The sequence below is a fragment of the Agelaius tricolor genome, unplaced genomic scaffold, assembly GCF_023055355.1.
Source record: "Agelaius tricolor isolate 1412-34295 unplaced genomic scaffold, bAgeTri1.0.p SCAF_30, whole genome shotgun sequence".
In the NCBI taxonomy this organism is placed as follows: Eukaryota; Metazoa; Chordata; class Aves; order Passeriformes; family Icteridae; genus Agelaius; species Agelaius tricolor.
Window position 1 is genome coordinate 6809828 of NW_027269290.1, and position 27900 is coordinate 6837727.

At 53.2% G+C, this 27900-nt stretch overlaps 1 protein-coding gene across 1 annotated transcript; it reads left to right on the top strand.

The window, feature by feature from the left end:
* Positions 1-51: 51 nt before the first annotated feature.
* LOC139601152 (complement receptor type 1-like) lies at positions 52-27874 on the top strand. Its single transcript, XM_071449931.1, is given in 50 exon segments — positions 52-727; positions 1539-1730; positions 2241-2432; positions 2644-2752; positions 2920-3005; positions 3248-3460; positions 3971-4030; positions 4130-4156; positions 4263-4326; positions 4479-4589; positions 4802-4993; positions 5203-5298; positions 5540-5635; positions 6497-6708; positions 9387-9461; positions 10074-10253; positions 10803-10985; positions 11093-11272; positions 11383-11565; positions 12033-12215; positions 12380-12559; positions 12670-12852; positions 13093-13311; positions 13584-13775; positions 14015-14114; positions 14508-14593; positions 15486-15680; positions 16049-16228; positions 16320-16511; positions 16668-16767; positions 16925-17010; positions 17513-17707; positions 18183-18365; positions 19473-19655; positions 19801-19983; positions 20074-20256; positions 21189-21380; positions 21910-22122; positions 22298-22489; positions 22722-22821; positions 23349-23434; positions 24187-24366; positions 24795-24848; positions 25063-25245; positions 25524-25706; positions 25907-26086; positions 26495-26524; positions 26665-26740; positions 26995-27079; positions 27774-27874. Coding segments are annotated over 49 exon segments (7314 nt in total). The 5' UTR covers positions 52-438; the 3' UTR covers positions 27077-27079; positions 27774-27874.
* The last annotated feature ends 26 nt before the right edge of the window (positions 27875-27900 follow it).

The following is a 27900-nucleotide window of genomic DNA, read 5'->3' on the forward strand; positions in this document are numbered from 1 at the left end:
CCATGGAATTTGTCACCGTGTTTACAAGGGAGTGTTTTACAGGGAAACGTTATCCAAGGTGCTGGATTCCTTCCTTCGGAAACCACCTCTGTGTCTCATTGTTACATCTGATTGGAACTTAAATTGTATAGGAAAGGAAAATAAAGTGGAAATTAAAAAAGAAATAAATAAAAGGGGTAAGTTGGTAAGTTTGAGCAGAGGAAACATCGCGGTTTCCTGGATAACCAAGGGAAACAGGAAGGCGCAGGTCGGCTGCTGCTGGCTGCCCTCTCCTTGGACTGGGAGGACACATTCCCCTTCCTGCCCTTTTAGGTTTGGGTATTTTCTTTTCCTTTGCGGCTTGGCAGCTTTGAGGGAGGGGGATCTTTCCTGGAAGTGCAGAGTGAGGCTGAGAAGGAGAGGCTGAGGCAGCGGATTCCCGGGGAGCCGCTCCTTGGGATGCCAGACGCGCCTGGCACCGCTCACCCCGCGCGTTCCACACCCAGCCCTGCTCCCCACCGCGCTCACGGCTTTCGTCAGAGCCTTCCCGGAGCTGAGCTGAGCTCAGCTGAGCCGGGCTGGCCGGGAGGGGCGGGCGGGGGCACCGCGGTGCTCGGAGCAGCCCCGCGGGAGTGGCTCCGCTGCCCGGGCAGTGCCGGGGGACCCGCGATGGGCTCCGGCCGCCGCTGCTCGCTGCTGCCGCTGCTGCTGGTGCTGCTGGTGCTGCTGGAGCTGCCCGCGGCGTGGGGTGAGCCCTGGAGGGGAACGGGGTGCGGGGAGCCGGGCACACTGGGCTGGGTGCTCCGTGCGTGTGGGAGCACTCTCTGCGCCTGTGGGTGTGCGAGTGTGGGATCTGTGTGCTATCCACGGGGGTGTGGGTTATCCATGGGAGTGTGGGTTATCCACGGGGGTGTGGGTTATCCATGGGAGTGTGGATTATCCATGGGAGTGTGGATTATCCATGGGAGTGTGGGTTATCCATGGGAATGTGGGTTATCCACGGCAGTGTGGGTTATCCACGGGAGTGTGGGTTATCCATGGGAATGTGTGCTATCCACGGCAGTGTGGGCTATCCACGGCAGTGTGGGCTATCCATGGGAGTGTGGGTTATCCATGGGAGTGTGGGTTATCCACGGCAGTGTGGGTTATCCACGGGAGTGTGGGTTATCCATGGGAATGTGTGCTATCCACAGCAGTGTGGGCTATCCATGGGAGTGTGGGTTATCCATGGCAGTGTGGGTTATCCACGGCAGTGTGGGTTATCCACGGGAGTGTGGGTTATCCATGGGAGTGTGGGTTATCCATGGGAATGTGTGCTATCCACGGCAGTGTGGGCTATCCACGGCAGTGTGGGTTATCCATGGGAGTGTGGGCTATCCATGGCAGTGTGGGTTATCCACGGCAGTGTGGGTTATCCATGGGAATGTGGGTTATCCATGGGAGTGTGGGTTATCCATGGGAGTGTGGGTTATCCATGGGAGTGTGGGTTATCCATGGCAGTGTGTGTGATATATATATGCAGAAGGAGCCCTGCTAAATCTCCTTTTATTTTCCCACAGGGGACTGTGGGCCACTGCCAAACATCAGCCACGCCGAGCCCCAGGGGGACACCAAACACCAGCAGAGCTTCAGTGTGGGCTCCACAGTGACCTTTGGCTGCGTCCCTGGTTACACCAAGCTCCCCTTTCTCTCCAACACCATCCGGTGCCTGTCGAACTCCCGCTGGTCCAGCCTGCCAGAGTTCTGTGGCCGTGAGTGTTTCCCTTCCTCTGACACAGGAGGGTGCGGGCTGCTTGTGGGAACACCCACAGCTTTGGCAATCGCTGCCTCAGGGGTTTCCTCATCACACAGGATGAAGTGGTCTGGCCACTTCTCTTGCTGCCCCTTTTTCCTACACTCCACCGAAGCCGTTGGAGCCACTTGAGTGGCACTTGTGTGTTAATGAAAATAGAGGAACAGCTTGGGAAGAGCACGGAAAAGGGGAGGGAATGCAGGGGCAGAGCACTGAGTGACCAAAGGGTTAACCAGGCAGGGAGGTTTGGCTTTGGGGATTTGGAAACTTCTCCAGTGAGAACTGGCTGCACTTCCCCACCTCGGACAATTCCCTGCTGGAAGTGGCCAGGGAGGAGGGCACTGTTTGGGGGGTCCGTGCTCTTAGTGAGACTCGTGTGTTATCACTCGGATTTATGTTTAGAGCTGAAAGCAAAATGTTGTTATTTTTGCTCTGTAACCGGACATTTGGGTGTCTCTGTGGTGGCCAGGCAGCTGTCCCACACCCAGATCTGTGCCATTTGCTGCACTATCACCAGAAGACAAAATGCAGAATTTTTACGCCGTTAACACCACGGTGAGGTACATTTGTCGCCAAGGTTATGACAACACCACAGCCCAGCCCCCCACCAGCACCTGTTTGGACAACTTAACGTGGACAGAAGTTCCTGAACTGTGTCAGAGTGAGTGTCCCTGTCCCCATCTCATTTCATTTTCCCCAAGGCTGTGTTCCAAGTGCCATGCCTGTATTTTAAAATTGCTCTTTTCTAATGACATTTAACATGAAATACCATTAACTGCCTGATTTGACATTGCCATACCACCATGAAAACTAAGTTTGTGGGGCTTTTCCCAGCCTCATGGTGCCCTAAGGATAATCTTACTCTTTTTTAGAGAAATCTTGTGGTATTCCAGCCAATCCAGAACATGGCCAAGTCATCCTAAAAGATATCCCAAAAGATCATCTGCTGGGTGGAACAGCCAGAGTGGTTTGTGACCATGGGTGAGTGTGAAGTCACTTCCCTCTGCATCCCAGCTGCCTGGTCAGAGTCACTGGGGTGTGAACTGGGACATGGGGCTCTGCCCATGCAGTCCTCAGCACCTCTGTGGTGACATATTCTTGGTTGGTGGCAACCAGCTGATTTTGGGATGTGCCTTTTGTCCCCGCAGGTACAGATTAAAGGGAGCATCACCTTCCATCAGGTGTCTCCTACAGGGCGACAAAGCTGTCTGGAGTCCTCTTCCAGCTTGTCAGGGTGAGTGAAGTTGTCCAGTGCTTGACTGGAAAAAACAAATATTCCAACATAGAAATTCTGAATTTTTGGTTTACTTCACTAAGTGAAGCCAGGCCAGCATCTCTGCAAGGGGACAGCTGCTGTCACAAGCAGGGAGTCCCCAGGAGCATCACTGGTTCCTGTGCAAGCCTGGCAGGAGCAGTCTCTGCTGAGAAGAGCATCCCAGGGGTCCCCTCCTGAGTTCTCTCCTCTTTCTCCCGCAGCGATTTCCTGTCCCCCTCCTCCAGCCATCCCCCACGGGCAGCACAGTGGGAACGGCTCGGAGGAGTTCGCGCTGGGCTCCGTCACAACCTACACGTGTGAGCCGGGGCTGGAGCTGGTGGGACAGGATACGCTGCGCTGCACCGGCGACAGCGGCGACAGCGGCGACAGCGGCGACAGCGGCACCTGGAGCGGGGCCCCGCCCGCCTGCCGGGGTGAGCCCCATCCGCTCACAGCCACCCCTTCCCCGCAGCTCGCTCCTGCTGGGCTGCCCTCGCTCCCGATCCCGTCCTGGCCGCACAGGAACTCTGCAGGGTTTGTTCCAGGGCAGCAGCGCCTGCTCTGCCAGGCGCCAGGCTCTGCTGAGGAGCACCAGGGGCAGAACCAGACTTGGTTTTATGTTTTCCCTTCAAGAGGAACAGGCAGAAATGTAATGAACAATGGGGGAAATTATCGGTGGCTGCAAAGCTGGTGGAGGGAACTTAGAAAGGATTTATTTGTGTCTCGGGTCCAACAACACCCAGGCAATAAAGCCAAGTGGAACAGCAGAATCCCCTCTGTCCTTAAGGCCTGGAGTGGCACGAGAGGTCCCTGCCACAGCCTGAGATGCACAAATCACCTGCCCATGTGATGTTTACTCCTCTCTGAACTATTTTATATATTTTGTACAAGCCGAGCACCATCTAAAATCACATTTTGAGAGCTTTTCTTTTGTCTCTCCCTAGTTAAAACCACAGCAGAGACAAACCAAACCAAACCCTCAGAAGACAATCCTTACTGGCTGGGTAAGAGCTCCATTTCTTAGAAGTCCTGTTAATTGCTGTAATTGCACCACATTTTGGCCTTCATATTTTTAACATCCCTTTCATTATTTTCCTCCCCAGCAAGCATCCTCATTCCTAGTTGCATTGGTAAGTAGCTTAAAATTGAAAATATATTTTCCTACCCCAAAGCTGTTTGCTGTTAAATACCTGGAGTCAATGGTTGATTTCACTCTCCCTTTCCCTTCTTTGTTAGTTCCCCCAGTAGCCCTTGGAATTCTAGCTGGGATCATCATGAGACGGAAAGAGAGTGAAAAGCAGTAAGCTGCCCCTCCAAAATCAGAACTTTCCCTGGGGATAAGTGGATTTTTCCTTTCAAACCGTATCCCTTCAGTATATTTGCATGGTTAGCATGATTTTTCCATGTTGTGAAGATTTTATTCTACAATTTTCGCCCTTTCTGTCTCTCCAGCTCTTATAATGTGAATTCACAAAAGCAGGAGGTGAAGGGAAGGGATGCAGCGATGCACCTGGAGGTTACAGATGAGAAGAAGCACCCCAAGCCCTGGAATTCCTATTTTTGGTAGGTTTGCTTGTTCATCTGCCCAAAAACTTATGCCAGACTTACTTGTGACTATAGCCAGGGGTCTCACTGCTGCTGAGCTCACCTGTGCAGAAGATATTTGAACAGTTTTTGACTTTCAAATGCCACGATGAACACCCTGCTGCCCAAAGGGGGCCTCAGGAGGGTTTGGGGTTTGCTGGGTGGATTTCCCCCATCTCTCTCATCCACAGCCACACAGGGAAGTGCCACGTGTGTCCCAGCTGTGAGGAGCAGCTCCACAGTGACCTGGCCCCTCTCTCAGAGCCCCCACGCCACGGCTGTGCCACCTGCCAGGCCTGGCTGAGCTCCCAGCCCCACAAACCCCGCAGCTACTCGGTCCCCAGCATTGGTGGTGGGGACAGCCAGAGCCCAGCAGGCACCAGGTACAGATCCCACAGGGGAGCAAAGCAAGGGGAAAGGGGGAGGAAGCATCTCTATGTGCATAAAGTCAGTTTTGCAGTTGGAATTCATGTGGCTCCTGTCTTAGCAGGAGCAAGGGTTTGATATGGGGGAGCAGTGGCTCTGTTGGGCAGGAGGTGTTTTTGGGAAGCCACACACTCAGGCTCTGTGTGTTCTCTCTCTGTGTGTTCAGCTCTCCTGCCAAAGCTGGGGATGTGCTGAGGGCAGATGGCACAGGAGGAGCTGCTCCGTGGAGCAGTGAGGCAGAGCAGCCCATGGACCACCAAAGGTCAGCCTTCCACCTAAAAACACCCACATGCCACGGGGGTCATGGGCAAAAATCAGTGAATTTCAGAACTCTGTGCTTATCAGAGAATCCCAGAGTGGTTTGGGTTGGAAGGGACCTTAAAGGAGCATCTCATGCCAACCCCACACCTCCCACTGTCCCAGGCTGTTCCAAGCCCCAGAGCCATGGCCTGGAAGGCACATCCGTGCTCTCAGTGCTCATCCTCAATGGTTCTTCCCCACAGTGACCACATCTGTCCCATCTGTGAGAGCTGGCTCCGTGCCCACACTGGCCAGGGTGGCAGCAGTGCCATGACACCAGGGGAGTGGCAGCACAAGGGGTGAGTGTGGCCAGGGCCGGCAGCTCCTGTCCAGCCCCTGTCAGCACTGCAGTGAGGGCCCAGAGCTCGCTGCTGAACTCAGAGTACAAGCAGGTGGCAGTGTGTGAATGTTGGTTGCTCCTCGCCCTGTGCCAGGGTAGAAGGGTGGTGCCTGCTCAAGCAGAGATGTGGGACTGGGTGAGGTTCACTCAGATGATGCTTGTGGGGTTTCCCTGGGTGTCTCTGGAGCATCCTGTGCTCCTCAGCTCTGCTCACCTGACTCAGCCTCGTGTTCTTTGGGGCTCTGGTTCTGGTTAAGCAGCAAAGAGCCCAGGTGAGACCCTGCAGTGGGAGCCTCTTCTCAGCCACTGCCCAGGGCTTTTCCCACCTGTGGGTGTGGTTCCTTTGCTTGTGGCAGGGTGAGGTTTTGGGCCAGAGAAGTGACGAGGTAAAGCTATTTGCTCAGTTTATTTATTTATCTTCTGACACTTGCCCATGTGAGTCTGGTGCTCTCTCAAGCTGGCAAAACTTCCTCAACAGAGACACCACTGACAGAGCCAAATTCACATGAAAAACCAGATAAACATGGTTGGTTGTGTGGATCAGCTTGCTTTGGCTTTGGGAAGTGTGAACTCCTTGCTGCTGCATTTGCCTCGGGGTTTTTCCATTTATTCCTGTGAGTGCCTGCTCCACTGGCTGGGAGCCCCAGTCGTGGGGGAGCTGGTCCAGTTCTGCATGCTTGAATCTCTGCCTGTTGGAGTTTAAAAAGGGCAATAGTGAAGGAGAGCAGCTCTGTGGCTGCTGGAGCCTGTGCAGGGCGGTTTGGAGAGGGGCAGGTCCTGTCATGACCCTGCTGGGACTCACTCACCTCTGTCCCCACAGCCCCCAGGGCCCGGTCTGCGCGCCCTGCATGGACAGACAGCTCCTGTCCCTCGTCCACGGGGACACAGCCAGCAGCCCCGTGTGTCCCCTGGCCGGGGAGGGCACCCCAGCCCACCTGGTCCCTCTGCACAGCCCCAGCTGCCACCTGTGCCCCGTGTGCTCGGTGCCCACCCACGCTCACCTGTGCCAGCCCCAGCGCCTGGCACCTGATGGTAGGAGCTGCTCGGGGCACCCCAAACACCCCCTGTCCCTGGGGAGGGGCACAGGGCTCCTCAAACCCTCCCCAGGCCGAGGGGCTCCCCTGATCCCTGCTTGTTTCCCGTTGCAGGATAAATCCAGGAGCTGAGGAGGGAAGGGGAGTTCAGCACCGATGCCTGGCAGGGATTCAGCTCTGAGTGCAATAAAGGGACCTCAAGTCAAGGCTCTGACTTCACCTGGGCTGGCAAAGAAGCAGAAAAACCAAACATACTTCAAACCCACCTCTCTGTTGGTATAATGCCCGCTTTTATGTTTATTTTTGTATGAACAAAGTATTTTTGCAGCTCTTAAAGTGAGACTTTAAAAAGTCAGTAAACGTTTCTTTGCGCTAGGAAAACAATTTCCACTTTGCACAATCGTACAAGATTTATTTGTATTTCTTAAACTACTTTTTTTAAACTGAAGTTCCTTTCCTAGTGTGCAGATAAAAGTGCAAAATTTACAGTATTTATAGTAAAACTGTTTTGTAAATAAAAGGAATATAAAATAAAGAATACTGGTATCCTGGCTCTGGGGTTTTTTCATATTTACTAATTAAGCCTTCCCATAGAGTGGCTTAAATGATTGTGCAGTCTCATTATTTGCCAGATGTAATCAAGTTCATTAATTGCTTCTGCTCAATTAATTGCTGCTGTTGCACTGGTGTCCAGTGCCTGAGCTTTCCTGGGAATTGTGACGAGGGAGGTGGGGCAGGGCTCTGCTTTTCCCTCCTGACAAAGTGGCCTTGAAGCAGCGACTGCCAGGAAACCCTGGCACTGCTGTGTGGGACTGGAGTGCTTTGGAAGGCACCTGGAACGATGCTGAGAACTTATTATAAATTCAATATTCATAATGGAATGCTGCTGAGAACTTCTGGAATGCTGCTGAGAACTTCTGGAATGCTGCTCAGAACTCAAGGGCAGCTATCCCTGTGTGAAGCCACGGAGATGCCAAGACCTTTGTCCTGGGAGCAGGACACCAACCCCACGGCTTTTGGGCACTTTGTTTTCACCCTGCCTGCCCTGAGCCACTCGTGGCTGTGCTGAGGACGTGTGTGAGCATGGAGAGAGGTGAGGGAGGGACCATGTGGGCAAAAGGCCCTGGATTTGTCTGGCTGATGGCAAGGCCATGCTGAGGCATTGGTGTCCTTTCCTGGCTGTAACTCAGCCTGGTTGAAGCTCACTGGATAAGCTGTCATAAAATGGAGTTAAGATTGGAAGGTTTCCTGTTTAGAAGGGAAATGCCGCTGTGGTAGAATTTTGACTGCCTAAGCCTGAGACACTCAGACTTTCAGCTGCTGGTAAAGCAAAATGTTGAGGTTTGGGGTTTTATCTGCTGCAGAGGTAAATCACCCATCTGGGAGCTTCTCATGATGCACACTGGGAACAGGAACCACCCAAAATGTGTCTACTACAGACCTTTGGTTTCTCCATTTTCCCCTGCTAGCAGGAACACATCTCTAATAAGAAGGAAACCCACACATAACCATTTCCATGCACACATCAGCCCTGTTCCAGACAGGCCCCCAAGTTCTCCCTCCCCAGCAGAGCTCTGTCCTGCTCAGCTGGCACAGGGCCACTGCAGATCCTGTTTCTTCAGCCTTGCAGAACAAGCACTTGCACATTGCTGGTTATTTTTATTGCTCTTTTACCGTAAGCCATGTGAGTGACTAAATGGACAAAACACAACCTGAAACCTCACAGCTCTGGGTTGTGTTTGGTTTTGCTATTTTAATCCCAGCACATTTATTCACACTGCATAGTCCAAAGTGATTTTTTGTTTTCAAATTATTTAACATGTGATTTGGGGATCAGCTTGGAATTATCTCCCCACGATCACATGAAAGGAATTGTGAATGCTGAAACATTGTTTACAGCTGTGGTCACCAAAATTTACCATTGGAGAGGGTTTATTTATAGTATTTGTAATCAATTGCAGATAATTTTTCTTTATAATCTGAGTGCAAATGACCAAGTGCAATTCTGAAGTGTGAACGTTGGATTTGTAAGTATTGGAAGCTCTCTGTCAATAAAAGAAATAAAAGGACTTGAGCAGTTCATGTCTTGCTGCCTGCTTTAGGCTGAGGAAGCGTCACCTGTGGGAGGTGGGCAGCTGGAGCTGCTGGGGCTGCTCCTCATCCAAAAGTCCTGGCTGGGAGTTGATTCTTCCTGCCAGGGGGAGGTATCAGCCCAGGGTCAGGTCAGGAGGATTTGTGTCCCCAGCTGGTCCCATTTTTACGGAAGGAGGGAATTCCCCAGTGCCCATCCCACCCCTGGGCAGGTGAATTGTGCTGTGCCCCTCAGGTGCCACCTCCATCCCCTGGGGCTCTGGGACAGAGCCTGGGCCACTTCCTTAGGGAGGACACTCTGCTCCATGGGCACAGTGCAGCTACAGCACCTCTGCCTGCACCCAGCCCTTTTCCACCCCTCTTTGAACATCCTCCCCTGCTAAAACCAGCAGCAGCAGCAGCCTGAGGCACCTGCAGACTCCTGGGGGTGCTGGCTGTGCCTGCACGTCCTGGGGAGCCCCCAAGTTCCTGTCCCGCAGTCCTGGGAAGTTCCCCAGCAGCATCTCCTTCCTCCCACGGGGGCAGTGGGGGGAACTGGGGCGCCCATATCTGCCCCGTGCCCCCAGGAGCCGCTGCCTGTGCCAGGGATGGTGCCCACCCTCACCCTCTGCCTGCTGGGCAGCTCCGCTCTGCTCCTCAGCACCACGCCCGGGGCTCAAGGTAAGGCAGGGCAGCAGCTCTGCTCCTCTGGGGCCTTCCTCCCACGGCCCTCCTGCTCCTCATCACTCCTCTGTCCTTCCTCGCTGATCCCTGGGCTTTTCTCTGCGGAGGGAAACGGGAGCCCTGCACTGGTCCCAGGTGGACCTCGGCATCACAGAGCCCTGAGCCCCTCTGCTGATGGCAGAGACCCTCTGGGGCCATCAGAGCCACAGCTGGCCCGTCACCAGAGCCACAGCTGGCCCGTCACCAGAGCCACAGCTGGCACATCACCAGAGCCACAGCTGGCACCCCCAGCCCCCTGGCACAGCACAGACCCTGGGGGGCTGTCGGGTCCGTCCTGGGCTGCCCTGTCAGTGGTTTCCTGGTCAGATCACGCCCTCAAGAGGGCCAGGAAAGGCTCTTGACCCTGCTGGGTGCTGACACGAGATCCTGGACACGCAGGTTTTGTCAGCTGAGGTGGCAGCGGGGTCCCCGAGGAGCACAGGGAGGGTCCCGCAGCCCAGGGACCCCAGCCCAGCCGCAGCCCCCAGAGCCCACGGGCACCGGGCTGCACGGACACCCTGCAGCGCCCCGGGGCCGGGCAGGTCCGCATTTCCCTTCTCTCCCTCCCAGCTGCCTGGTGCCCGCCCCCCCGGGTGCCCTACGGGCGGGTGTCCCCTCGTCGCCATTTCTACCGGACGCGGGACACCGTGAGCGTCACCTGCAACCCGGGCTACACCCGGCGGGGCCCGGGCAGCAGCACCTGCCGGGCTGCCTCCAGGTGGGACCCCCCTCTGCCGCAGTGCAAAAAGGGTGAGTGTCACACCAGTGTCCCACACTCTCTTGTGTCCTCCCAAGTTCACTGGGAAGGCAAAGCTGGGGTGGATCTGTCCTGGCTGCCCTTCCCAAGCTCGGCTGGCAGAGAAACAGAAACAGCTCCGGTGGGACACGGGGATGGCTGCGACCTGTCTGGGGCTCTGAGAGGGATGGGGAGAGGTGAACCCTGAAGGATGGCAGGGTCTGAATGCCGGGGGGGTTCTGACACTGCTTCTGGCCAGATGTGGGGCATTTTCACCTTCATTGTGGAGTGGAGAGTGATCACAACATCTCACTGCTCTCGCTGCTTCCACATCAGTGTGGATCCCTCCCAAATCCTGCCATGTGCCCGAAGTCCTGTCGGGACTCTCATTCCTGCCAGTGATTCCCTTCCAGGTGCAGCTGCACCGGGAGTGAACTAAAGCCGTGACCCAGCAAATGCAGCCCAGAGCAGAATTCAGGAGATCACCCTGCTGTTACTGAGCTGTGCCAGGAGCACCAACCAGCTCAGAGCAGACCCACAGGACGCTTTCTTTCCCTCTGCAGAGGTGACATGTCCCCGGGCACCGAGCATCGCCAATGGGCTGCACTCCGGGCCCTCCTCGGGCAGCTTTCCCCGGGGAGTGACCGTGTCCTACAGCTGCAGGGAGGGCTTTCAGCTGCTGGGCAACGAGTCCATCACCTGCACGGACTCCGGGCGCTGGAGCTGGCCCCTGCCCCGCTGTGAAGGTCTGTGGGGCCTCTCTCGTGGGCTGGAGGGCAGGAGAGGGCTCTGTGTGTGCGGGATCCGCTCCTCGCGCAGTGAAGTTTAAAGGGCGCTGTCACTGCTCCCCCAGCGATCGGCTGCCAGGTACCCGAGGTGCAGAACGGGAAGGTGCACAACGCGCAGAGCACCTACAGAGCTGGAGAGACTCTGCACTTTGACTGTCACCGCGGCTATGCAGCAGAGGACTCCGGTGAGGCTCGGTGCCAGCCCGGGGGCATCTGGGACCCGCCGGTGCTCGTGTGCCATAGCGGTGAGTGCTGCTCAGGATCGGGGGCTGCAGGCAGGGATTTCACCCCTCCGTGCGCTTCCCCTCGCTCCCCGTTCTCTCGCTGAGTTAAATTTCCCATCTTCCTCTCCCAGTCCGGCCCTGCCCGATGCCTCCGGATGTCGCCAATGGGAATCACAACGGCCGGGACACAGCAGAATTCACCATGGGAATGTCTGTAAGGTACAGCTGCGATCCTGGCTATTACCTGGTCGGAAATGCCGCTGTGTCCTGCAGAGCATCGGGGAACTGGAGCCAGCCCAGCCCTCGCTGCGAAGGTGAGTCCGGGCTCTGTCCCCTCAGGCTCTGAGCACAGGGGACACCCTCACCAAACCCACTGAGACCTTCCGTGAGAGACTGAATTCCATTTAAATGAAATATATGGGTTTATAATATGTAGAGAACAAGCTAAAATCCACGTGTCCAGAGCCAGCACCCTCCTCCCTGTGCTCCAGTCATATCCATGGATGGTGGCAGTGCTGAGACCAGGCATGGGCACAGGGGGGGGGGACACAGCTTTTAGGGGGACACCAGCTGAGTTTGAACGAATCATTTCAATACTGTTTGTCCAGAAAAATCAGAGGAGAGTCAGGAGACCCTAAGGCTGCTGGCAGGATGCAGCTGGCAGTACCTGGGGTTTGAGTTCTCTGTCCTCCCAAAGTCTGACATGTGGAAGGGTGGGGCTGAGCTGGCTCCCCACAATCTCCTCTCCCAAACTCTGATGAGGTTTCCCCTCCCTCTGCAGAGGTGACATGTCCCCGGGCACCGAGCATCGCCAATGGGCTGCACTCCGGGCACTCCTCGGGCAGCTTTCCCCGGGGAGTGACCGTGTCCTACAGCTGCAGGGAGGGCTTTCAGCTGCTGGGCAACGAGTCCATCACCTGCACGGACTCCGGGCGCTGGAGCTGGCCCCTGCCCCGCTGTGAAGGTCTGTGGGGCCTCTCTCATGGGCTGGGCGGCAGGAGGGGTGCTGGGTGTGCTGTGGGGTCAGAGCAGGGGGGTTATGGCACTGAGGGCAGGGGAGGGCTCTGTGTGTGCGGGATCCGCTCCTCGCGCAGTGAAGTTTAAAGGGCGCTGTCACTGCTCCCCCAGCGATCGGCTGCCAGGTACCCGAGGTGCAGAACGGGAAGGTGCACAACGCGCAGAGCACCTACAGAGCTGGAGAGACTCTGCACTTTGACTGTCACCGCGGCTATGCAGCAGAGGACTCCGGTGAGGCTCGGTGCCAGCCCGGGGGCATCTGGGACCCGCCGGTGCTTGTGTGCCATAGCGGTGAGTGCTGCTCAGGATCGGGGGCTGCAGGCTGGGATTTCACCCCTCCGGGCGCTTCCCCTCGCTCCCCGTTCTCTCGCTGAGTTAAATTTCCCATCTTCCTCTCCCAGTCCGGCCCTGCCCGATGCCTCCGGAGGTCGCCAATGGGAATCACAACGGCCAGGACAAAGGGTTTTTTACCATGGGAATGTCTGTAAGGTACAGCTGCAATCCTGGCTATTACCTGGTCGGAAATGCCGCTGTGTCCTGCAGAGCATCGGGGAACTGGAGCCAGCCCCGCCCTCGCTGTGAAAGTGAGTCCGGGCTCTGTCCCCTCAGGCTCTGAGCACAGGGGACACCCTCACCAGTGCAAACAGATCCTCCAAGAGGGTTAATTCCATGTAAAGTGTATCATGGAATCAATTAGTGCCAAGCCTTCCTACGGCTGGGGAGGTTTGTGTGGACGTTGCGCTGATTTTGTGGTTCCAACATTAACAGCCGGTGGTTTTGTGTTTTCTTTTGCTCCATCTCCTCCTGCACACCCTCATTTCCAGGGACTGTCTGCATCAGTCCAATCGTAGCCAATGGAAAGCAAGTCGGTGGCCACGGGCTTCTCTCTGCCCCCGGGCAAACGGTGACATTTCGGTGCCACGATGGTTACAGCCTGCAGGGCAGTGCCAGCCTGTCCTGCCAGGAGGATGGCAGCTGGCAGCCCCCTGCTCCTGTGTGTGACAGAGCACTGCCCCACCACCACTCCTTCACCAGGTCTCCAGGTACCTGACATAACTGCTGGTTTATGTCCCCTAACCCTGTTTAAAAAAATGTTGTTAAATCCTTTGAGGGGAAGATTCAAGCCTATCCTGGGAATAAGAACCTAATCCTCTGCAATCCTTTGGGAAAATGTCTTTATTAATGGCTATATTAATCAAAACGAACATTTTTACAAGGCAAACCAAACCCCTTTCCTCCTAACAGTGCTCTTTGTGTGCTTGGCCTCAATGTGCCTGTCCTGCCTGCTTCTCACATCTCTTTTCTCTCTCACTAGGTGCTTGTGGTGCTCCCACAAGGTTGCAGTTTGCTGAGCTAAATGAGGAGCACAGAAATGCCATTGATTTTCCTGTTGGGAAGACTGTGCAATACACTTGCCGCCCTGGATATGCTAAAGTGCCAGGAATGTCACCTACTCTGACATGCCTTGAGAGTGGAGTGTGGTCAGAAGCACTAGAGTTCTGTAAAAGTGAATAGCTCCTTGATTTGGTGTCTGTTGTTGCAGGAGGAACAGGTCTCAGGTTCTGTCCATGCTGCCAAAACCTTGATGTTATTCTGAATATGTGACTAGTAAAGCCATGTAACCCTTTGAAATTGGAAACCCGTGCTGGGGGAGACTGGGAATGTGGGCAGGGGACTGGAGGAATAATTGCATATTTGGTACTGTGATGTAGAGAGACAGGATATAAGGGTGTTTTCCTTTCCCAGGGAAACAGTGCAGTCACCCAGGTGAGCCTATGAATGGCAGGATTATTTCCCTGACAAATCTCCAGCTTGGGTCTACAGTGGTTTACAGCTGTGAGGAAGGGTAAGTCCTACTTTGGAGGTGGATTAGGTAAGTGTCCCCCTTTTTAACCCCTGTTCATTCAGTCCCAGTAAATGGATTCTGGATATATATATATATGTGTGTGTGTGTATATGTATATATATATATATATATATATGTATGTATGTATATATATGTATATAAAATGGATATCTATATCTATATCTATATATAATGGATATCTATATCTATATCTATATCTATATATCCCCTATAAATGCTGGGAAATGGGTCAGGCAGATCAGGGAAGGAATTTCCCCTTTAGAGCCACAGCTCTGCTGCCAGCAGGGCTGATCCCACATCCCGGGTGGTTGGGAGGAACAGTAATTCCAGCTGAAATGGCTTGGGGTGAGTGACCAACCCTTTCACCACCAGGCACAGGTTAATTGGACAAGCCAGCAGGCGCTGTGAGGTCTCTGGGGGACGTGTTGCATGGACTGGCCATACTCCCCTCTGTCAGCGTGAGTAGCTCGTGGCTCCGGGGTTTGCACGGGATCTGGGGAATATTTTCCAGCAGAGACTGCCACATCTTTCCAATCAAAGCTTTCACAGGCAATTCTCCCCTTTGTGGGCAGGAAAATTACCAGAAGGTTTGGAAGTCATAGGAAAGCAGTGTGGGAAAAGGTACAAGATCCCAAGGCTGAAGGGATTATGGAAAGCAACACCTCAGCTGGAGCTTTTCCAGCAGTGCTTGAGCATCCTGGTGCTGACTGACACCAGGAGCCCATTGCAGGAGAGGAAGGGAAAACACGCTCAGCTTAGGGGTTGTTTTGTCAGACCCAGAGAGACCAAGGGTCAGTCCTAAGGAGAGGCAGAGCATTGAGGCAGGGCCAGCAGCGAATCCCAAAATCCCAGACCGGGTTTGTTCCCTCTCTCCGCCACTGGTGAGTGCCCAAGAGCTGCTGTGCTGCTCCTCAGCAATTCCACCTGGGGGTTTCTCTGCTGATCAAGTAGCGTGGCTGATCAGGGCCGTTTCATACGGAAGAAAGAAACATTTGCTGGTACATTCTGAGGTTTTAAAGCGTTTCCCGGATTCTCCAGGTAGGTGTGAACCACGCGTGACGCACAGACTGTGCCCGTTCCAAAACTTGGCACCAGGATTTTATACAAGTGCTGCTAAATAAGTACTCGATTTCTTATTTCTTAAAAAGTAGACAATGCAAAGTTTACTCCACAGAGAGCTTTGAAGACCGCTCTGCTTTCTACCTGCCATGGGGGGGATCCTGTTCCCAACCAGCTCTCAGCTGGGAGGTGGCTTCACCCCACCTTTGGAACCAGTGTTTGTGCCCCACAGCCCGAGGCGTTCCGGGTGCTGTGGTGCTGCTGTTGAGTTGAGGTTCTGCTCCTCTGCAGGCATCCCCTGCGAGCCACCGCCGGACATCCCCAACGGGCAGCACACGGGCCGGCTGCTGAACGAGTTCCACTACGGCACGGCCGTGACCTACAGCTGCCAGCGCGGCTTCCCCCTGCACGGGGAGCCCTCCATCCACTGCACCACCCGCGACGGCCGCAACGGCGTCTGGAGCGAGCCCCTGCCGGCCTGCGGAGGTGGGCAGGGCTGCCCGAGGGTGCGGGGACCCCCAGCCATCCTCCCAGCGCCGCTGCTCCGGGTTGGGAAAGGCTGGGAAACTGCCGCTAGCTGGAATTCTCGCCCCAGCATTTTCCAGGGCTGAGGCCAGCAGAGCAGGGGAGGCTGGAGAGCCACCCTGCTCCCCTTTCCCCTTGGAATGTTTGATGTTGCAGGATGCGGGCACAACATCCTCTCTAAGAAAATTATTTTCAGGCTTGTGTCTTAAAATTGCAGCCGTTGGTGGCTTCACATTGCCCAGCTCTGCCTGAGGACAAATGTTGAAATGCCCTGCCCAGCTCTGCCTGAGGGCCTGTTCTGAGCACCTGCACCTCTTTTTTTTTTCCAGAGGCGAACTGTCCTGTCCCACAGCTCCAGCACGGGAGGATCCTGGCTGCCAGGGCTGCCTACGCACACAAGGACACTGTGACCTTCCAGTGTGACCCAGGCTATGCCATTCGTGGCCACAGAGAGATCCAGTGCCAGCCAAACAACACCTGGGAGCCGCCTGTGCCCGTCTGCGAGCAGGGCAAGTGTCCCAACAGGTTTTGACCTTCCCCCACTCTCTAAATCCGCCTTTTATGGCTCTTTAACAGCCAGGCTGCTCTCTGTCCTGGCAGCTGGCTGCGGAGCCCCTGCCAGGCTGGGCTTTGCCGAGCTGAAGGAGCCCTACAGGAACCAGACAGTGTTTCCTGAGGGGAGCAGGGTGGAATTCGTGTGCCAGCCTGGCTACAGCCAGCTCCTGGGGGTGTCCCCAGCCATCACCTGCCTCAGGAACCAGACGTGGTCTGCAGCCCTGGAGTTCTGTAAAAGTACGTCCTGCAAGCGCGGAAAGCCTGAAGCGGGAGGCTTGGCTGGTTTCTGTGTTTCCCCAGCTCTGTGGGTGCCTCTGCCTGCTCTCCGTGGTGCCATCCCTGCTGGGATGTGGGCACAGCTGAGGGCTGATGGAGGCTGGCATTGCCTTCCAGGGAAGCAGTGCCCCAGCCCAGAGAACCCAGCGAACGGCAGAGCTGTTGTCCTCACAGATCTCCTCTTTGGGTCCAAAATTAATTACACTTGTGACAAAGGGTGAGTCCTGCCCTGGGGAGAGTGAAGTGGATTTTCAGCTTTTCACAACCCAGTTCCCAAGTCAGAACTCTTGGCTGCCACTTGCAAGGGTTGTAAAGAAATCTCAAGCTGAAAAAAATCTCACTGTTCAAATAACGAATCCTTCTGTGTGGTCCAGGTACAAGCTGGTGGGAGGCTCCCAGAGAATTTGTGAGGTCTCTGGCACACACGTCTCATGGAGTGGGGATCCTCCTGTCTGCCAGCGTAAGTAGGCCACCACAACAGGCCCTTGGAGATAAAGTGGAACTTCTTTCAAGCCAAAGGTTTTATTGCAAAAGATTTCTCAAGTCACTGAATGTGTAAAATATTTCCTTTTTCTTTTCATTTTGTTTTGGATATGCTTCTGAAAATGCTTTCAAAGGTCTTTTATTTATTCTGGTGCAAACTGGGAAGAAACATTAATGTTTTAAACTTCCTGTTAGTGGGTAAGTATTTCTCACTGGCCAGTCCCTCTCTGTGTCACCAATGATTACGGAAAGGGAGGTAAGAATTGTCCCAGCACCTCCAGACACGGGCAGCAAGGAAGTGACTCACAGGAGGGGACAGATTTCATTCCCACGTGTGCTTTTATCCATGCAAAGTTTGTTCCTGGAGCATCAGGTCATTGAGTCACCGCTGAGGTGGCTTCCCCCGTGTCAGTGCCCTTCCTGGGCAGTGTGTGTGCCCTGCAGCCCGGGCAGTGCTGATCCCCCTGTCCTGCCCACAGGTGTCACCTGCGCTGCCCCTCCGGCCATTCCCCACGGGACACACAGCGGGGGCTCCAGGGACACCTTCTCCCTGGGGGACGTGGTCACCTACACCTGTGCCTCGGGGCTGGCCCCAGCTGGAGACACCTCCCTGTCCTGCACCTCTGTGGACGGGGAGCGCGGCACGTGGAGTGGGACAGTGCCACGGTGCCAAGGTACGGCTCGGGCTGTGCCCACAGCCAGCTCTGGCTGGCCCTGGCACAAGGGACAACCTGGGGGACACAGCTCACACAAGTGCTTTTATTTATTCACAGCAGTTAATGTCAGTGTTCAAAACAACTCGGAGGATTTACAATTTTTTAATCACTTTTCTACGCATAAAATGCATATTTGCTAGTGCTTTACTATAACGGCTTTCTCTTTTTGATGCTGATGGGGGAGTACTATTATTGCTTCAGTTTTCATTACAACTTAATTTGATTTATTGCTTCTGAAGAAGCTCTAAAAACCAGGACGTTGGTTTCTGCTGAAGCAAAGAGCTAAGGAGAGTTCCTGGAAAAATTCCGTATCACCTTGTCCCGGCTGATTGCTCTTGTGTTATCTCGCTCCTTTGCTTTCAGCAGGTTGGGGCTTTTAGGTGTTTATCTTGCCCTGCCCCATTTTTCACCTGCCTTTCCCTGTTCCCGGCAGAGGTGAGCTGCCCTGCCCCGCCGAGCATTGCCAACGGGCAGCACAGCGCCAGCCCCGGCGCCAGGCACAGCCCGGGCTCCGTGGTGCTCTACACCTGCGCCGAGGGCTACTCCCTGCTGGGCAACGCCTCCATCCGCTGCACCGCCAGGGGCACCTGGAGCCGGCCCCAGCCCCGCTGCCGAGGTGCGCTCCTGGGGCCCCTTGCTCCTTCTGGGCTCTCGGTTTAATCACTGCAAGCAAATCCCCAGGGACAGGCAGCGAGCAGAGGTGCCAGGGGCAGGAGCAGCCCCATGTGCCCCCATGTGGGTTTCCCTTTCTGTTCCCACTGAGTACAAACGCTCAGGAACAGCTGAATAATGGTATTTAGCGTAAGAACAAGAGTCAGAAATGTTGAAATGCCCGTGACAGGGATGGCAAGGCCCAGCAGCAGGTGCTGTCCCTGCCCAGTGCCCCTCCACAGCCAGGAGGGGTTTCACATCCCCAGCTCTTCACATCTCCTGCTCTTCCCTTCCAGCAATTGGCTGCACCAGGCCAGAGATCGAGAATGGAAAAGTGGCTGGGTCAGAGACCACCTACAACCTGGAGGACATCATCATCTTTGAGTGCAACTTTGGTTATGCCTTGAAGGGCTCCCAAGAGTCCCAGTGCCAGTTTGGGGGCAAGTGGCACCCTCCTGTCCCCAGCTGTGAGAAGTGTAAGTGCAAATGAGGGACAGCTGATTTTTGAACCCCTGTAAAGGAGGTAAAGGGGCTGGGAAGGAAAAAGATGCACATATATGTCCTGCCATCCTTCTAATCCCCATCCAAAGCCCTGAACAGGCTGCCTGGGGAGGAGTGGGCATCATCTGGCACCATCCTTGGAGGAATTTAAAAGACATGTGGATGTGACACTTGGGACATGGGGTAGTGGGCTTTTCAAACCTGAATGTTTCTGTGGTTCAGACCCTTGTTAAATGTAGGGCTGTTTTAATGAATCCACAAAATCCAGGCTGGTACCTGATATCATTCACAACCACAGAAGGACCAGAGCAAGTTATTAGGGCCACAGATGGAAACTAACCACTGTAGATGCCTAAATAGCGAGAAACTATCATTTTAATGTCAATAAGCTCAGAAAACATGAAGGCTGGAAGGTAAGAGAGGGTAGGATGGAAATATCATTCAGTGACAGCCCTCGTTGCTGTTGGGCAGAAGTTAATGGGAAAGAACAAAGTTAAAAGGCTGCCTCAGCCTGCAGGGGGGTTTGTGGTACCAGCTCTTGGCTAGCTGGGATGTTTTCCTCTCCTTGCAGTGCCGCCGTGTCCTTCCCCTCCAACTATCAGAAATGGCCAGCACGACAGCAAGGGGGTGGCAGAGTTCATCCCTGGCATGACAGTGAAGTACCACTGTGACCCAGGCTACCTCCTCACTGGGAAAAGCTCGATTTCCTGTTTGCCATCGGGAGTCTGGAGCATCCCTTACCCCCGCTGTGAAGGTGAGCTGCAAATGCTGCTACCCCCAGTGCAAAGGGAGAGCACCGCACTCACAGGGCCTCCCAAAACCAGAGGAGCACCCTCAGCTCTGGCAGCCATGCCCCCAGCCGTGCCCCCAGCCTGAGCTCTGCTGCTTTTCCCTCCCAGTGATCACCTGCAGCAGCCCCAGCATCAAGGACGGGGAGGTGGCTGAGGGCCGGAGGGCTGTGTACCACCCTGGGGACAACGTCACCTTCCGGTGCCACCCAGGCTTCGTGCTGAGGGGCAGCCGTGGGGCCAAGTGCCAGCCTGACAGCCGCTGGGTGCCCGCGGTGCCCACCTGCCAGCCAGGTGAGCCAGTGACGGCTTTGCCGTGGTGCCAGCGCTGCTCCTCTGGTGAAAGCCCTAAAACAACCTCTGCTCTCTGCTCCTGCCCGGCAGTGCGGCCCTGCCCTCCGCCCCCCGTCATCGCCCACGCCACGCTCAGCGCCGAGCCCGGGACCAACTTCACCAGTGGCACCTCCGTGAGCTACAGCTGCCAGCCTGGCTTCTCCCTGCTCGGGGACCCCTCCGTGCTGTGCACGGCCTGGGGCAACTGGAGCCTTCCCTACCCTCGCTGTGCAGGTGGGGCCGCCTCAGCATCCCTCCGGTGCCAGGCCCAGCATCCATCCCGTGCCAGGCTCAGAATCCATTCTGTACCACACTCAGCATCTATCCCATGCCAGGCCCAGCCTCCATCCCGTGCCAGGCCCAGCCTCCATCCCGTGCCAGGCCCAGAATCCATTCTGTACCACACTCAGCCTCCATCCCGTGCCAGGCCCAGCATCCATCCCATGCCAGGCTCAGCCTCCATCCCGTGCCAGGCCCAGAATCCATCCCGTGCCAGGCCCAGCCTCCATCCCGTGCCAGGCTCAGCATCCATCCCGTGCCAGGCTCAGCATCCATCCCGTGCCAGGCCCAGCATCCATCCCATGCCAGGCTCAGCATCCCTCCGGTGCCAAGCCCAGCATCCATCCCGTGCCAGGCCCAGCCTCCATTCTGTACCACACTCAGCATCCATCCCATGCCAGGCTCAGAATCCATCCCATGCCAGGCCCAGCATCCATCCCGTGCCAGGCTCACCCTGGGTCAGGCAAACCTGCCAACCTGCAGGATTGCCTGGCATGGGGAGAACCACAGCAGGAGCTGTGCTCACTTTGGTGGCACTGGGAATAAGCTGGTGGCACTGCTCGAGTTTCCCAAAAGGAGACAGGCTTGGGTGTTCTAAATACTGAAATTAAAGATTTATGTACTTTCCAGCCCAGAGTTGTGTGAAGGCACCACACTGACCAAACTATTTTTGGGCATTGCTTTACCCCATTTTGTTTCAAGACCACATAAATTAGGTGCCTATGTCCTTATATGCAGAGTGTTATTTGATGCAGACAAATGTCAGACTACATAGAAGATGCATTAATAACTTGGGGCTTAGCAGTGCCTATCAATGCACCTGTTTCTCTTTAGCTGCATTTCACAGCCAAGGACACATTTCTCATGCTCATTTCATTTCTTGGCAGCCGGTTGTGGCACACCAACACCGTTGCTATTTGCTGAGCTAAGCAAGGAATATGAAAATCAGACTGAGTTTCCTGTTGGGATGACTGTGAACTACACTTGTCGGCCTGGATACGTGGAACAGCCACAGATAACACCATCTATCACATGTCTTGAAAATCTAACATGGTCTGAAGCCCAGGAGTTTTGCAAAAGTAAGTTTTGCAGCTGCTTCTAATTGGTTTAAATTGTTGTGCGCTGAAGCCTTGTAATTTCCCCTTCATCACTCCATCCTTTGGAGGGTTTGGGCAGACTCCTGGAAATAGTGATTCTTCCCCTATGACACTGAGTTAAAGAAGCTTAAAATCAGCTAATCTCAACCCCTGCCATGAGCACCTTCCACTACCCCAGCTTGCTCCAAGCCCCGTCCAGCCTGGCCTTGGACATTTCCAGGGATGAGGCAGCCTCAGCTGCTCTGGGCAGCCCCCTGCCCACCCTGACAGGCAGGAATTCCTTCCCAATATCCCACCCAACCCTGCCCTCTGGCAGTGGGAAGCCGTTCCTGTCACTCCATCCCTTGTCCCAAGTCCCTCTCCAGCTCTCTTGGAGCCCCTTTAGGCACTGGAAGAGGCTCTAAGGTCTCCCTGGAGCCTTCCCTTCAGGCTGAACAACCCCAACTTCCCCACCTGTCCCAGGGTCGTGGCCCTGCCCTTTTCTCAGTTTTGCTTTGTCCTCTCTCTTTAGTGCTGCAATGCCCTTCACCACCAAATATTGCCAAAGGAACCCACGACAGCCAGGACCTGGAGGTTTTTCCCACTGGGATGGTTGTGAACTACAGCTGTGACCCTGGCTACAGCCTCCGGGGAGAGGCGTCCATCTATTGCACCAGCTCTGGCAACTGGAGCCTCCCTCTCCCTCAGTGTGCAGGTACACTGTGGCTCTGAGCTTGGACTTATGGCACTTTCTACCTGTAGGATTCATCCTTACCCTTCCCAAAATTCTGACTCCTTTACCCTCCCCTTCTTTTACCCATTTTGCACAACGATTTTAAGCCGTACATACGCAAAATGCATTTTAAAACAACTTTTGTGGTTGACATCCCCATTTCTCCCCATGTTTTCTCCCCTGACAGGTGGCTGTGGTGCACCTCCAAACCTCACCTTTGCTGAGCTAAGCAGGCAATACAGAAATCAGCTGGAATTTGCTGTTGGGGACACTGTGAGCTACAGCTGCCGGCCGGGACACTCGAGACGCCCCGGAGTGCCCCAAACTCTGACTTGCCTCCAAAACCACACGTGGTCTGAAGCCCTAGAGTTCTGTAAAAGTGAATAGCTCCATCCATTTGGTGTTGGTTATTGGAAATTGTCTGTTTTGTGGGTTTTTGAAGGAAGGATTGGTACATGGCTTTACTAGTCACATGGTCTGGGCCGCTTTGGGCCTTTTTGAAATCACATCTTTGTTGGTGGCAGAACTTGGACAGAGCCTTAAGGTACCTTCTCATAGTGTGTAGCACAGCCTCAAGAGAGGAGTTTAAACAAAGCCTTGTTCTTTCCCAGGGAAGCAATGTAGACACCCAGAACCCCTCAGGAATGGCAGAGTTGTTGTTCTGACAGATCTCCTTTTTGGGTCAACTGTGAGCCACTCGTGTGATGAAGGGTGAGTCCCACGCTGCCTTTGCTGACTCTGTCTGAGTTTGGTGGTGGGTAAACAATCAGAGCCCACTCCTCTGTACAGCTGTTCTCCCACAGCAGACCTGAATTGGAATTTTGGTTCCAATTCCGCTGTAGTTGCCTGCTCCAGAAAGGGAGAATTGTCTCATTCTTCCCTCCTGTTCTCAGCAGATTAATTTGCAAACCAGTTTCAGTTTTCCTTCTCAGATGCCCTTGAGCAGGAGCTGAGAGTGGGAGCAAGGCCGTGCTGCAAGGAGGCTCCAGCCCTTTGGAAATCAGTTGGGTCCCGATTTATCACCTGACCAATCTAACCCAGAGTTTTTGGGGTCAGTGTTGCTCCCCTTGGATCTGGGAAGAAGCAACTTTGCATCCTTCATTCCCATGTGTCAAACCAGCAGAGTGACCTTGGTGATCAGCTGGAATCAGGAGGCTGCAGAAGGAAACCTCTGGGGAGGGAAAAATCCAAGCTGAGGGACTTGGTATGAGCTGATATTTCTCTCTCTGCACCTGCAGGTACAGCCTGGTTGGAGAGTCCCACAGGAGATGTGAGATTTTGGGACGAGATGTTGCCTGGACTGGTGTGCCTCCCATCTGTAAAAGTAAGTAGGTCACCACTATATTGGGGCCAAAATTGCCATATTAAGTCCTTAAAATTAAAAAGTGTTTCCTTTAAATAAATTGAATTAAATGAATAAGACTATTAAAGGATAATATTCCTCTGGGATAGTTTTTAGGGGTTTTTTTATGCTTGCATATTTGGTTTCTTCTAAAAATCTTCCACATGTAAGCTTTGATCTGTCACAGCAATTCAGACTGAAGAGTTGTGAGATGCCTGCAGGGACTCGTCCCCTTTGTTTCACAACAGTAAATAAGAAATCAAGTGAAAAAATACGTTTTGTAGAAGAGTGATACTTTGAGTACCGTTGAAATGGAATTTTCCGAACCCTGAACTGTTAACCAAAGCACAAGGATGTTTTGCAGGGGTTGATCATTGCAATTAGTCTTTTTTTTTTTTTCAAATGGCATTGCTTTTTGAGGTTGGGACAGTAAAGCATTCACAAGAATGACAGTACTGACAGATTTCTACCCCATTCCATGTATTTATTAGAATATATTCCCACCATCTATGTTTATATATATATATATATATATATATATATATATATATATACATAATACTGGGGTATCCTTAAGGTACCTAAAAGAACTAAAACCCCTCCCCTCAGTTCCTGGAGTTATTCTCTAAGTCCTACCTGTGAATCTGCTCTGAACACACTGAGAATGGACTTTAGGATGCGTTCATTCAGCACCCACATGGCTTTGTACCCCTAAATTGGAGTTTCTCTTTCAGGGGTGGTGTGCCCAGCCCCACAGGTGCAGAACGGGAGGGTGGCTGTCCCCAGGCCCCGCTACACCTACGGGGACTCTGTCACCTTCAGGTGCCGCAGAGGCTTCACCCTGCGAGGCCACCCCACGTCCCAGTGCCAAGGGGACAGGAGGTGGCACCCACCTGTACCTGTCTGTGAGCAGGGTAAGGATCAGCTCTTGGGCTTGGTGGCACTGCACGTTCCTCCTGGTTTCCCACCTGATTTCTCTCCTGCCCGCTTACCAAAGCCAAAGTTGGTTTTATTTTTCCTGTTTGCTGCAACTACTTTAAGGAGAACTCAGAAATTTTACCTTTCATTTATGCCTCTCTTCACACACAGGAGATGAGCAGGGCTTAGGTAATGCTGTAAGTACTGACATGATTTGCACTTTCTCACACTGCTTGTTGCAATCCATAACCCACATTCTCTTAATTCCCTGGAAATGTGGAATTTGGTAGCTGCAGGACACTGACTATAAGAGAGCTGTGAATTTTTTTCCTGGGAATATAACACCAGGATGATGGGAAATGAAGGTAAATGTGTACATTTTATTTGCTCAACCATGTTTTTAAACTCTTAATGCTGCATTTAGATGGAGTGTCAGAACGTTATCACCACCCTGATAAAAAACCCACAGCAAAGCCAGGTAGGTCTGTTACCTGAAGAGGCAAGATTTGATTTACTAATCACTAACTCCTCCTCCCAACCTGTCCTCCTTTTTTGAGGGAACTTTGCAGAGGGTTGGGCAGAGCTGTTGGGGTCAGTGCTGGGGGAGGGAGCATTCAGCCTTCCCCAGCTGTTCTGAAGTTTTCCCTCTTGTCTCTCTGAGCTCTGCTTTGATCTCCACTCTCTGTTTTCAGTGCTGCACTGCTCCAAGCCTGCAGATATCACCCACGGGTCTTTCCGTGGCCCAGCAAAGGCAGTTTTTACTGTGGGAACATCTGTAAACTACATCTGTGAGCCTGGCTTCTCCCTCCTGGGGACAGCATCCATTTATTGCACAGAATCTGGAGCCTGGAGCCATCCTCCTCCCGTCTGTCAAGGTTTGTTTTGGCTGCAGAGAGCAAAGAACAAAGGACATTTAACAAGCCTTGCCTTAGGGGAAGGTCTGTAGAAGGTCTAAATCTCAGTACAGAATGTGTGATAAGCACAAGCTCGAGTTTTAACCTTTCCAAAGCCTGCTGGAGTTACAGGGGTCCGGGCTGTTGAGTGCAGGGAAAGAAATTCAAAGGGAGCAGTCGAGGCTGCAGAGGGACGGTGCCTCAGTCACTCCCTGGCCACCCTTCAGCATCCTGGTGATTGTCTCTCCCTGACTTTGCAGCTGTGAAGTGTCCGCAGCCTCCAAGCATCACCAACGGGAGGCTGAAAGGCAACGCCTCTGCCACCTTTCCCCCCGGAGCCGCTGTGTCCTACGGCTGCGATCCCGGTTACTCCCTGCTCGGGAACGCTTTCATCAACTGCACGGGGTCGGGGTCCTGGAGCCAGCCCCTCCCGCAGTGCAAAGGTGAGTCTGTGCTTCCTCTGATCTTTGGAATTCCACCTGGGACTCGGGCACTTTCCCAGTTCTGCAGAATGCAGAATGAGAATTAATTCCTGGCTACACTCAGAAGGAACTCCAGAGCAATGTCCTGAATAACCCACAGCTGTGTTTCTCATATTTTGTGTTCCCTCTAAATGTCCTCCTTTTACTGCTTCCAATTTCAGAGATCAGATGTGAATTCCCGGATGTCCAAGGTGTTAAAAAAGCCATTAAAGGAAATACTTATCGCTCTGGCACTAACATCACTCTTGAATGTGACGATGGTTACGCGCTGGAAGGCATCAGTCACACCCAGTGCCAAGAGGATTTCAGCTGGGACCCTCCCGTGCCAGCCTGTAAACTGAGTGAGTGGAACGTAAACAGAGCAAAGATCACACAGAAGATGCAAATGCACTTTAAACGCGCAAATGTCTGGCTGCATTTTTAAAATAAGGAAGTGTACACGGGTGTGGTTTTCAGAAACCTGGTGTTGTGGTGTTAGCAGTGAGACACTGGCATGGGGAAGCTGTGGCTGGCCCTGGTTCCCTGGCAGAGTCCCAGGCCAGGTTGGACACTGGGGTCTGGAGCAGCCTGGGACAGTGTAAGGTGTCCCTGCCCATGGCAGCAGGGTGGAACTGGATGAGCTTTAAGTCCCTTCAACCCAAACTGTCTTGTGATTCTAAAAGGTTTATTGGTGTTGATTAAGGACAGTTGAGAAATGCTGTATTTTGGTTGAACAGTTTGCTGATTTTCCTTTTTTCCCTTCCCTCCAGCGTCCCCCAAGCCCGGGTCAGTAGGCCTAGGTAAGCAGCTCACAAACATTTTTGTCCCCAGCTCAGTGGCCTCAGTGGCACAGCCTCCCTCTGCTTACTCGGCAGATACACCCAGTTGTGCATTTTGTGTACTTTACACAGTGAGAATAACCTGCATTCTTCTCCCTCAGGAGTGGCAGCTGCAGCAGTTCTGCTGCTCTTGGGGGCAGGTGTTATCTGGAAAATCATTTCCAAGCAGAAGCAAGGGTAAGGCAGCTCTGGCTCTTTGTTCCTGTCCCTTGGTGCCAAGCCCCAAGCTTTATACGCTTCATACACTTGAAATATTTGCCTCAGTGTGTCCGGGCCCTGTAATTCTGTATCTTCAGCTCAGGTTGCAAATGATACAACCTGGAACTCATGGTGTGGTTAAGTCATTTTATTTCAAGCCTCTCTTTCTTAAAGGAAACCAAACCAAGTGCTCTTTTACAAGGCAATGAATTGTTTTCTTCTTTTTCACATAGCTATTATCATACGTATGAAAACTATAATTACAGAACCCCCCTGAACCCAGACACTGAACACGAAGGCTCGTGTCTGCCATAGGAGGTATGGATTTGTATTCCTCAGCACAAAATACCAGTTAGAGCTGCAATAACTATACTGTCATTTGTTTATATTGCTGACTGCATTATCTCCTTGAATGACTATTTTCCTAATACAATAATTCAGCTAGAAACCTCTTTTCTTTTTGTCTTCTATAGGATATTTTCTTTTGCTGAATAGAAGATGTTTTAAACATATTGGGGGTTTAAAACATCCTATTTTTCTTTCTGACACCACCCTCAAAGTGTGTCTTCCCTTTTCCACAGTCTGGATGGTTGGTGTGCACAGGTCAGACTTCCAGACCAGTCCTTGCTTCTGACTTAAAGCTGCTTTTAATTTGTACAGATTATGAAAAAGCTGAAAAACTGCATCAGCAGTAGAAGAGTCAGAAAAGGACACTGAACTTGGTTCCTGGGGTTTTTTATTGCATTCATACTGACTAAAATGGTGTTTTTACTTACAAGTGAATCTGTTTTCTATGGTGGATCTATTGGAGCCAGCAGTGAATTTTCAATGTTAACAGCACTTCACCTACAAAGTGGGGCATGCAAACAATATCAATTTTGTGTGATTTCTTTGAAACAAAGCATTTCCTAGAAATTCTCTCCTCTCTCTCCGGGTGGCGATGGAATCTCTACACACCAGTACAAAGCCAGGAAATCCTGATTTCAACACCAGGATATCATCTCTTTCCTAGGCTGGAAAGATATCTCATCCCTGCTGCTGCTAACCAGGCACCCAGCTCGTTCCCTGCAGCGAGGAAGCGCCGCTCACACGGATACTGGAATTCTGTGGCAAAAAAAAGGGACATTTTACTGTAAATC